Source organism: Mesitornis unicolor, unplaced genomic scaffold, assembly GCF_000695765.1.
Source record: "Mesitornis unicolor isolate BGI_N332 unplaced genomic scaffold, ASM69576v1 scaffold29159, whole genome shotgun sequence".
NCBI lineage: Eukaryota > Metazoa > Chordata > Aves > Mesitornithiformes > Mesitornithidae > Mesitornis > Mesitornis unicolor.
Window position 1 is genome coordinate 2605 of NW_010209766.1, and position 11815 is coordinate 14419.

Genomic DNA, 11815 nt, shown 5'->3' on the forward strand with positions numbered 1-11815 from the left:
ACAACAACATGAATTAGGACTTGCAACTGCAGAGTGACAAAATCCTCATTTGGACAACGCAGTATTGGAAGTTCTGCCAATGATAAAATAAAAAGTGGGTAATTACAGCTAAAGTAAACACAATAGACAGGGCACAAGGTTTGCAGATTTACTCCAAGTGTCTCCTGTATAGTTCTGCCTATATGCTGTACCTCCACAATGACAATACAGGGTTGACCAGGACAGAAATTGTTACTTAACACATACCAGGACCAAAAGTTACTTTCACAGGAGTCATGCAGATCTGGATAATGCTTAACACATCAGTGAGGCTCCAATACATAATCTAGGGTGACGTTTTAACAAAGGATATGTCAGCTAATGGGATTCCACTTCAACACAGCAGTGCCTGTTCACTCACTCACCGCTGCAGCACAGCCTCAGAGGTTATGGTTCTGTCCTCCAGCACTCTGAATGAGGGAAGTTCCACTACGAAGATGTTGCCACTCTCTGTGCCAAGATACAGGATTTCCCGTGAGGAATGGGGAAGGACAGCTGTTATCTGTGTGGCACTTGGTGGAGATCTGGGGATGCAAAGAATCTTGTCAACTGCATGCAAAAAAGACTATTGTTACTGAATTTGAGAGAACAACTCAGCAGGGATCTTTAAAAGTGCCATTTGTTTTATAGGCAAACAGGTATGATATGATATGAGCTAGGTATGATTTTTTTTAATGAGGAAAACACCAGCTTTAACATAAATTATGTCAAAAGACTTTCGACAAGCACATGAACAAAGACCCAGATGCCTTTTTACAGAAGCCTCTCTTATTAAGTGTCCCCAAAGGGGCTAAAAAACAGCTCACCCAAATCTTGCAAGATGATGTGAAACTAAACCCATAGCAGTATTTTACATTCTGAGTTAAGGGATGCTTAGATTTACTTAGCCTTAAGAATTTACAGTTCTTGTTCACACAGAAGTGGAAGCATAATATTAAAAAGTGATGTCACCCTTTACATTGGTACAACTCTCTTAAAAGGTTATCTCCCAGGCTCTAGCCAACTCCTGTTTGGCTTCCACAGATACCCCTTTAATGGATTCACAGGAGTAAGAGTCTGTAAGAACAGGACAAGCTTTAGCTAGAGCAATAGCAGAATTTTCTTACTTGCTTGCTTATCCCCAAACTATCTCAAAAACACTCTTGTGGATTACCCAGGTGGCCCTTTCAATGTGAAGCGGTGCTCCTCCCATAGCTCAGAAGCTCCACTGTGCTGCCTCAGGCTCCAAAGATGCAGGCTGTTATCATCTAGCAATGTCACCAGCTGGCACTACAAAACCACACAATGTGCTATTTTTCAGACACAATATTAAATATAACAAAGTAAATCTAGCAATAAAGTTGCTGCTGTTCATAATTCTCTGCTAAAATAGGACTGAGAAGCCCACTGCAGTTCTTTATAACAGTGGATATATACTGCAGCAACACTGTTAGTTAACAGCGAGGGATTTGGGGTTGAGGGGAGACAAGAAATAGCCTAAAGGCTGAAAACCCTCTTATATAGCACAAAGGCACAGGTTATCACTGAGGGGGATGACAAGGATTTAGTGTCTTGGAAAAGATCAGCCTCCACAAGGCAGCTGCAGGCTGTTAGCTCACCACCTTCTCACTCAGCATGGTTTGCTGTAACACACCCCAGTTTTGGGTGGGGCTGATACCGTCTACTACACCACACTCCTTGCATTCTTTGTGTCCAACCTCATTCTGGAGGGTTGTGTCAGAGTCCTTTTATGAGCCCAGCCCGCTGGCTGTATGTTCAAATTGAAGCATTTTACCTGCTGAAGCCACACCTGGTGCAACACTCCCCATAGGAGTTTCAGCTTATACCATTTGTTAAGCAAATAGACACCCAAAACTGTCTCAAGAATTAAATCCCTCTCATAAAGAGGTCACTAGTGCTATACTGGGGGCATCAGGCAAAGTACAAGGCCAAGACGCCAGTCTGCCTGTCAAGGGAAGGGAAAGTGGTCAGACAGGCACCAGACATTTGGAAAATTCTGCCTTCCTATTTTTAGTTTATGGTAATAACTGTTCAGCCATCCCCAGGAGCAATATGCAATACCCCAAAGCACAAAGGCAACAAGCTCAAGAGCAGGCAAGGTTAGCAGTACTGTTCTGAACTCCTGAAAATAATTAAATCAGTTCAGCAGTAGCTACTGCCCCATTTGCTCTGCAGAAGAAAGACCACCCAGTCCTACTGAAAGAACAGGGGCTGCAAAAGGAAAAGGAAGTTCTCACTTCTGCAGATTTGCCTGAACTATTCTAGCCTTATTACCATTCCAAATATGTTGCTTGAGATAAATGACTAACAGTTACAAACAATAAAGCTACTCTTAAAATTTTACCAAGCATCTCCACAGCAACAAGTGTCACTGAGAGCACAAAATAACACTGGGATAAGAATTCCCAACAAAGCACTATTTGAACATACTTGGTAATAGGAGCCCAGCTGCCTGCAAACTCAACATCTGTTTTAGAGAGGTCTACATAAGCCACAGAGGTACTGAAAATACACTTACCTGATCAGGTATAAAGTGAATCTGCATTACAGTATTGTTTTCTTCATGCAAACCCATGAACTCCACTCCAGGAGCACCATATCTGAAGAGTTTGTTTAGGATCTACAGTATTTAAGATGACCCACAGCTACAATTAATTGATAAGAGGCTTGCTAGCAAGCAAGATGAAAAAGAGATTAGTTTGAAACCATGCTGTACTGTTAGTGATCTGGACTGAAAAGAACCAATACAAATCTACTTTGATTTTATATGCTTGTGGCAGGTTATGCACGCTACAGGAGAACATGGGAGATTACTTCATCCTTTGAGCATATGCAGAAGAGGTGCCTGAACCCTGGGTTTTTTTTTCCTCAGAGATGTTTAGTGGTTTCCCAGACACTACAATCCTGCTTAACTAATTTGTAACCAAGAGACAGATGGCTACCGCCCGCATGCAGAGTCCAGCCTCTGAACACAAACAACACCAGGAATGAATGATTAAGCAGGGAGGGAGAGCACCAACTCTTCCTTTCTGGGTTGAGTGCTGCGTCTGGTTTACAGGTTGCTTAGCTGGTACTGACCCATGGGAATCACCTCAATGCCTCGTGTATACACAAAAGTCGGACCAGACATCGTTAGCTTAAAAAAAAAGTCACCACCTTCAATGTTTGGGTCTTTAAAGCCTGGATGGTCAAAATCTCTGGAAGCTGAAAGCATTTCTGACTTCAGTTTTAACCTTTGTAATAGAATTGCCTTAAAAAAAAAAAAAGGAACCCTGACCAAAATATTTAAACAATTCTGGAATTTACAGCATGAAGGATTGCTAAACTTAAGCCAGATCCAGTCTGACCTTCTGCATAGCAAGAGCAAAAACCTTGTCAAATATCTCCATCATCTCAGCTTCTGTTTAAGCTATAGTTCAGCTCTTGGCAAGATAACACCATCCTGATCAGACTAAAATCACTTCAGACCTAGGCAAACTGTTCCTATGTCCAGAAGCCCTTGCTTGCAAATTTATACTTAATCTAGGTTTTTATAGTGTCTTCAAAGTTGCACATTCTGATGCAGTCAGAGAAATCTAGCCAAAGCTGTTCAAAAGAATACAGTTTGATGGCTCCCGACCGTGTTCCAATGGCCATGAGGCGGAGAAATGGGCTATAGCCCAGTGCGCTGGGTTGATGGGGAAATCCATGTTCAACAGTCTGGTAGAGAGAAAGAAAAATCATCATGATCAACAGCATGTTTCATGGGCATTGTTGTATATAAACAAAAACCATAAGTCAAATATGGCATGGCAGTCTGAAATGCAGCACTTAATAGCAGCTTTTTCTGTTGAAATGTGTTCAAACACAGGTTACATTTGCTGAACAATAGCCTAAGGATTAATCTATTCCAAGAGCCCTGGCTCTGTAGCCAGGATATGCAGAAGTGTAACAGAAATGAAAGAGAAACATTATGGAAACAGAAATCCAAGCAGCTCTTTATGTTAAGATTATAAATTACTCTGCATAAGCACAGCTTACTCAGTCACCACAATACACTCCATCACTCCACATCAACTTTACTTCTGTAAACCAACTGCTCAGCACAATTTCAAAGTCTGACACAATTACTGCATATTGTAAGGTCAGCTTTATCTGCCAAATTCCACACAGGTCAGCCTCCATGACCTCCTTTTGTTGACTGACATCAAGAAATGCTGCAAAGCTATGAAGAACTATTGAGTATCAGTGCTCATCAAGAAAACTAAACAGATTTTCCATGGGGCAGTCAGGAAAACTAATGTAACTGATATCCATTTTCCAAAGGTAGCTCAAGAAACACTGGAATTTAATGACAGCAGGAGCCTGCTAGTCCACCTCAGACTAATTCAAATGCAGTCAGTAATAAACAGATGTTAGTGGCAAATCTACACGACACCAAGAGGAAGATTTGGGGCACGTTGTACACATCGTGCATTTACACTGTGGGATAATATTCTGCCATACTTACAAGATGCAACCAAGCTGCTTGTGAAATAGCTCAGTCAAGTTTTTAGAAGTGCTAATGTACAGCTATTATCATTGTTTAGACAAAACAAGTATGCAGGGGTGTTCAACAACATAGAGCCATGTAAAGAGGGATTTGTGTGCCCAAAGATTAATAGGGCTCCTTTGTGGAAAACTTTGTTACCCTTATAGAACCAGCTTCTGGAAAATACTTTCTTCCAAAGCAAGCTGGACAGCTACAGAATAGGAATTTGTTCCAAAACAGCCTGAGGGCCGCACATACGCATGGGAAGGGGCAGGGGGGAGAACAGACAAAAAAAAAAAAAAAAGGCAAGCCGAGAACCCCCCATCTACAGAAACAGGCACTTGCATCTCACTCCCATCCTCATTTCCATTATTTCTTTGAGACAAAGCTACCACATCACTTGACTTTATGGTTTATTCCACCTAAAAGCAACACCTGGACTTTATTTCCTGCGTAGTGATTTCCCAACTTAATCCCTTGCAGGAGAACAAACAAAGCCAGTTTCAATTCTGTGGTCATGCCATTAGCCTGAGGTGCTCCCAGCTGCTACAAAGTAGTTTAATGCCCTTTTACTGTTCCTGCTCAAAGACGCAGGCATAGCAGGATATGGCTGACTCCAGAGTCTCCCAGATTGCTTCAGTTTTGGCCATTTGATTGTTATTTCATAAACTGTAAAAATACATCTCCTTCCTCTAAATCATCAGTTCAAGGTCCTATTAGGGGAACACGAGACATTTTCAAACACGAAATTGGAAATATTGGAGCATTTCCCATTTTTCTGCTTGGCAACTCATAATGGTGGGCAAAATAGTTACTAATTTTTAACCTTTTGTATGTAGTAAATTAAGATTAGTAGTACTGGATCCAAGACCACTGCGTTTATTTCCTTTTATGATAACTTAATTTCCAGCCTTACTTACTTATATTCTAAGAAGGTAATTTAAGTCTTAAGTATATATTCTTAAAAACAAATTTTGAGAAGTCAGTCTTTTTAATGTCACATTTGAAGTTGTTGCTAACCAACCCTTCCTTCACTGCCCACATAAAACTCCCTAGAGGAGACTGTATGAAATTAGGAGTTTATCTATGGACTGAAAATTTGAAAATTGAAACAGGGCAGTTTTCTAATCCAGCACGAAGAGCAATTTCTCTGTACCAGGATAGCTACTGAGACAACACAGTAAAATGTTCTAGTTGTCAGAGTTGTGGGATTATGAAGCCATGGTATACAATTCTGGGAAGAAGAATCAAGACAACATGTTATCTTAACAACAAATCAGACATTTAGTTGAATTGGGGGTAGCATGGGCAATAGACACCGTTCCACTCTTCCCCCAAAACACAGCAAAGAACTTGATAGGGAGACACCAGTAATTCCAGAGTCAGTTTTAGTTTCAACTTGTTCAGTCACTGCACTGTCATATCACCAGGGCAAGTAGGTGCCATTTTCAATGAAACATCAATTAGAAACAGTGTTTATTCTGAGATTTCTTCCAGCTCAGAAAATAAGGCTTTAGCCATAATTCTCACAACAGAACATCATGACTTATACGATACCGTACTGCCTGTGGGATGCTGTCAATACAAGCCTTAATATTGCCTAATTATATCTTGGTTTTGATGTGTTAATTTATAAACACATTAAACAAGTCAATAAAAGCTTTAATTTTCAAGTACAAGATCTATGAACTGCATAACCAAGTGTGCACCATTCAGTCCTAATAATAGGAGGGTAATTTTTTCCCTGAACATTTGAAGTTCAACAAGGCCAAGTGTAAGGTCCTGCACCTGGGTATGGGTAATCCCAAGCACAAATACAGGCTGGGCAGAGAATGGCTCAAGAGCAGTCCTAAGGAAAAGGAACTGGAGGTGTCAGTCAATGAAAAACTCAACACAAACCGACAACGTGTGCTGGCAGCCCAGAAGGCAACTGCATCCTGGGCTGCATCAAAAGAAGTGTGGCCAGCAGGGCCAGGGAGGCGATTCTGCCCCTCTATTCTGCTCTCGTGAGACCCCACCTGCAGTACTGCATCCAGTTCTGGGGCCCTCAATATAGAGAGGGCATTGAGCTGTTGGAGTGGGTCCAGAAGAGGGCCACAAAGATGATCAGGGGCTGGAGCACCTCCCCTACATGGACCAGCTGAGACAGCTGGGGCTGTTCAGCCTGGAGAAGAGAAGGCTCATGGGTGACCTTATTGCAGCCTTTCAGTTCCTGAAGGGTTCCTACAGGAAAGCTGGGAAGGGACTTTCTACAAGGGCAGGTAGTGACAGAACAAGGGGAATGGCTGTAAACTGGAAGAGGGGAGATTTAGATGGATATTAGGAAGAAAATCTTTACTGTGGGGGTGGTGAGACACTGGCACAGGTTGCCCAGGGAAGCTGTGGATGCCCCCTCCTTGGAACTGTTCAAGGCCACGTTGGACAGGGCTTTGAGCAACCTGGGCTGGTGGGAGGTACCCGTGCCCATGGCAGAGGGGTTGGACTGGATGAGCTTTAAGGTCCCTTCCAACCCAAACCATTCTATGATTCTGTGATTCCCCAGATTTTCCTTCAACAGAAAATTTGAAGTACCCTCCCAAACCATAGACAAATTTGCAAATATTACATCCAGGAGTAAACTGTTAGTAACAAAAACCACTGCAGAATACAGTACCACATGCAAAAACACAAGAAGAGAGTATCAGTAACAACCACAGTGTGTTACACAATCACTTATGCAGTAAACGTACTAATGGTTTCTGATAGCTTTGAATCTTATGCCCATAAGCCAGAATGGAAGATAATTCCCTCTTGTGCCGTTTGTTTGTTTCCATAGCCAGGCAAGGCAGGCATCAGGGTGGCTTTTTGACTGTATCTGACACCACCAGGGCCAGGCATTCACATTCACTGTACTGATTACCCAGATCTTTTTCTTGCATTTATTTACACCCAGTTGTTAAATCACATCAAGTCATCTTTTCGGCTGCCCTCCTTTCCTCCCCTCTCTCCCAGCTTTCATCAGCCAATCCTTTCACCTGCTCAGCAGGTAAACCCAGCAAGGGGGAGCAAGAGGGGCAGAAGAAAGGAGAGATTACAGTGGAGCCTTTCAGCAGAGCCGAAATAAGAAACTGGAGTGCCCACAACGTGCCCTCTTTCTCAAAAGGGCCTTTGTGCCTTTGAGGAAAGGTAGGAGCTTTCGTTTTCATTTTCCTCAGACCACAAATTTGTCAGACTCAGAAAAAGTCAACCTGATGTCAGCAGCATTAACTAACAGAAATACTTCATGTCAGTCATATTTACTGCAGGAAAAATGCAGCCAAACTTAACAGTTGTTCCCAGCCCACACTAAAGCTGTGCAGATGAAATTCAGTGCCATCTTCCTTCTTTGATTTCTCTCCACTTCTCCTCTCAGATTGTTTTATGACAAATCAGAGGCAAACCTAATCACAGGCAATACAAACCCTGTACCTTTGTTAATATGTCTTTTGAAGAAACAATGAAGCCTGTATGTGTTAAGTCTACTTTGCATACACACTAATTGAGATTTAAGGTAAGCTATCCATCACACTCATTAACAAAGGTTTTGGAAGACTGAAAAGAAAAGAAAAAAACACAAAACCATAAATTAAATGCAGTGCTCCCAGTTTGGTAACATTCAGTTGTAAGACAGGCTGGTTCACCTGTGTGTTACCCATCATCTAGTCTGACAATGCCAGCCTGAACACGTTTGTTCCGTAGGGCTTGGAGTGAGCCAAAGGCATCCAAATACTACTTCCAAAAGCAGGATAAACTGTAGACTGCCAAGTCCACATACCTTATCCTTCATTCTATCCACTGAGCTAAAAACAGATTCTTGCAACAGGTACACACAAGTATGGGAAGTCCTTACTCATACAGAGAAACAGATATGCAAAGCTAAATGACAAGCAGAACTTAGGAAGGTGTTTTTTGAAACAAACACGAGTTTGCAGACAGTCTGAAAAGCCAGTCCAGTGGTCTATCACTCCTTTAAAACCAACTGGACCACCTCTTATCTGGAAGAGAAATGCAAGAGAGAAACAGTAAAAAGATCGCAGCCTATTTATACTTGAGGGAGTCAACAAACAAACAAACAAAAATCCACCACTACTGATTAAAAAGACTTCTTTAACTGAAGTCCATTAGTAGGTCTGCATGGCCTAATACACTCCACTATATTAACACTAAACTTGTGTGGCATCATGCTTTCATATTCAACACCAGTATAAACAATAAAATGAGGGCAGGAATCCCCACCACTTTTAAGGTACAGACCTTCCATTTAGTCACCACCAGCATCACACACCAAAGAGGTGCAAATACACCATGCAGTTTCTCTGATCAGCAACTTTATAGTCCCACAAAAAATGTCCCAAGCAGGTTCTTAACCAGAAGCGTTCCAAAGACCTCAAATAACAAGTGTTTAAAAACTTGCTTACCAGCACTAGTGTGCTTCCTTTGCTAGCACACCAGACAAGGACAGTCTGGGCACAGAAAGTACTGTGTCTCTTGGCTCCTTGAAGCCACAGCCTTCAACAGGTCAGAATTAAGGTCTGACCTTCCCAGATCTTCTCAGTCTATCTGGCTGTGAGTAGATGTTTGTTTTATCAGAGGGTTGAGGTTTTCAGATTATCCATTATCTTTGGAAATACTGGAATGGGACACACAAGACTTGGAAAAAAAACAACTGTATGCAAGAAAAAAGTATAATGTAAAAGATTCTGGTATAATGGAATGGTATAATGTTCATTCCCTTTCCAATTCTTGTTAGAAAAGAACAAGTTACTGTGGCTTAAAAGTGCAAATGCATTTTGCAAGGCCTTTAATTACCAAGTTGTTAATGACAGTAAACCATTAGGAAGTGTCCAAAGTAGTTGCCTCCCTAGAAACAAGATGCAATGTTTACCTTCAGGACTGAATCAAGTGGAGTCACAAATCCTGAAGTCAACTTCTAATATATTTGGAAGTTTCCCTCAGCTGCAAAAGCTAGTTCTTTCAACCCTGTTTTGCATCAGCCAAATTAGTCCGTCTCCAGCAGCTAAAGTTCAGCCAAACATTCTGATAAGAGAAAGGTATATTCAAGGAAGAGACATCCCTGAAACAACAAAGCTTTTTCCAAGGTATATACAATTTTATACGCTTATAAGCAATTCTGGCCCATCTCTGAGAATTCTTTTCTGAAGCTAGCATTGCATTCAGCTAAATGCAAGCAACTCAATCCTGGTTGTCATTTGTTGACATTTTTACTGCATCTACACTAGCAGTTCCTTATGGTAGCAGGCAGAAAATAGGCCTGAAGCACCCTTGAGTTCCTTTTGTCTCCCTAGCGGGAGGGAGATATGCATGGAAATGGTGTGGTTTAGTACCAAATTACATTAATCATTCATCTCAAATATCCAAAGTTCCATTTTAAGTATATATCTACACTAGACTTTCAATCAATCAAGGAGGTTATTCCCTAGGCTGACTTCATTTATTCATTACACTTTTCAGCAAAAGTCCATTAAAACCTTCCGAAATACAAAACCTACAACTATATTTCCGATACCAAATGAAAGTGTAAGTAGCCATTAGCCTAGCAATGAACTAATACTACACATTTACAAAGATGAAAGCACTATGTTCCTGGCCAGGACTCAAAAGAAAAATGCCCAGAGTGTTGGAGAGATAGCACAGCCATTGCCATTTGTTCTTCACAGAGGAAAGGAAAAAAACTAGATAGGGATTCAGCCTAAGATAATAGCAAATGCATTATTAATGGCCATTGTGCTGCCTAGGTGCAACTACATTTCTACCACAGACTTTTACACTCACATTTAAAACCAGACATAGACTTATAAACCCAAAGTATAATCACAAAGAACTCTGGCTTCATCTGCACCACAAGCTGTGGCGTATGCGTATCTTTAGAAAAACGTTTACTTTCATAGTGGTACTGCAAAGACTACCTGTAACCTAAGTAGCCACAGCACATCGCAGGACAAGCTACAGAACGCTCTGAGTATATAAAAGCTTCTGCAAAGGTCTCTTCTTTCAGCAAGTGCCACTCAACAGCGTGACAATGTCCTTTTTCTTAAAAAGAAAAGCCAGAACTAAGAACACGCTCATGAGCTTAAAGAAAACTACTCAGGCACATCGTGGGGAGGGGGAAAGGGCAGAATTGAAAAAGAAAACAAATCACCCCCCCAAATTTCACTTTTCCACCCAAACTCAAGTAGTTTTTCCTTTCCTTTACACCGCGCAGCGGCTAAGGACAGATTTGCCTTGCACACATATGCCTTGAAGTTTGAGAAAAGCACTGTACCTTGTTAAACTGGAAAAGGTCACGTTTAAGCCTCTCTCTCACTGGATCATGTCCGGGTCTTAAGAATCGTCTCATCTTCCTCGCTGTAGTATCTTGGCACCAAAAATCCTAACAGGATAAAAAAAGCAAAGCCATATAAATGAAAGCAGCCTGGGGAAAGAAGCAAGCAGAAGTAGGTTATTTATCTTGGTTTAGCTGCTAATACAAATCAGCCAGAGCAGAATGAGACAACATCGCTATCGAGTAACTAAAACCTGATACCACCACAGCGCTGCATCTCTGGTGCAGGGCTCGCACAATACCATTTTCACATCGCTAAGCAATCCAGTACAGATAAGCCAAGAGAATTTTAGAAGAGTTTTTACACTTGGCCATTTTGTGATCACTTCACTTAACCTTATCCAAAAGAGAGGCAAGCAAAACTGCAGCATTTGCATAAACATTTACACAAACCCAACCTAAAGGCCAACTCCCAGGCTCACAGGCATTATTGACCAGTATCAGTTTTCACCCCAGGTAACCCTCCAGCTATTGAGCTAAAAAGAGAAAGAATCACATTTTCAGCTTGCTCGATGGGTACAGCAGAAAGGGCGCTGTGCTGCCTGCAGGGCAGCTGCATTAATTATTAACTTGCTTTTGTAAAATATCAAGCCCAACTCCCTACTCAAGGTGGGGGCTGGGGAAGGAAATCTTGCACCTGCAGTTCAATGTGCAGCCAGCAGCACAAGCCTTCCAGTAGATCTCACTGCCTTGTCTCTCCCAGCACCAGGAAGATCCAAGCAGGACAAATTAGATACAACTTGCAACCTTGCAATCACACCAGGGACACCAGGCTACAGCCTCAGACTCTGTACAGCTCAAGAGATTCTTTGCCACATCTCCCCTCTCAGAGGTGCTAAGTGACAAGTAAAACTGCCAACTCAAGAGCAAAGGTTTGAATCACACCCCTTACAACTTACCTTGCC

At 41.8% G+C, this 11815-nt stretch overlaps 1 protein-coding gene across 1 annotated transcript in view; it reads right to left on the reverse strand.

Annotated features, from left to right (window-relative positions):
* LOC104547327 (lethal(2) giant larvae protein homolog 2-like) overlaps positions 1–10925 on the reverse strand; it is a gene marked incomplete at its 3' end in the record, with an annotated part of 12947 nt that extends 2022 nt beyond the window's left edge. Inside the window, exons 1-5 of the mRNA XM_010192961.1 lie at positions 10851–10925; positions 3641–3738; positions 2558–2639; positions 1193–1308; positions 405–563 (exon numbers count right to left, since the gene is read on the reverse strand). Of these exons, the coding sequence (XP_010191263.1) occupies positions 405–563; positions 1193–1308; positions 2558–2639; positions 3641–3738; positions 10851–10925 (530 nt within the window). The remainder of the gene's footprint in view (positions 1–404; positions 564–1192; positions 1309–2557; positions 2640–3640; positions 3739–10850) is intronic.
* Positions 10926–11815: the final 890 nt, after the last annotated feature.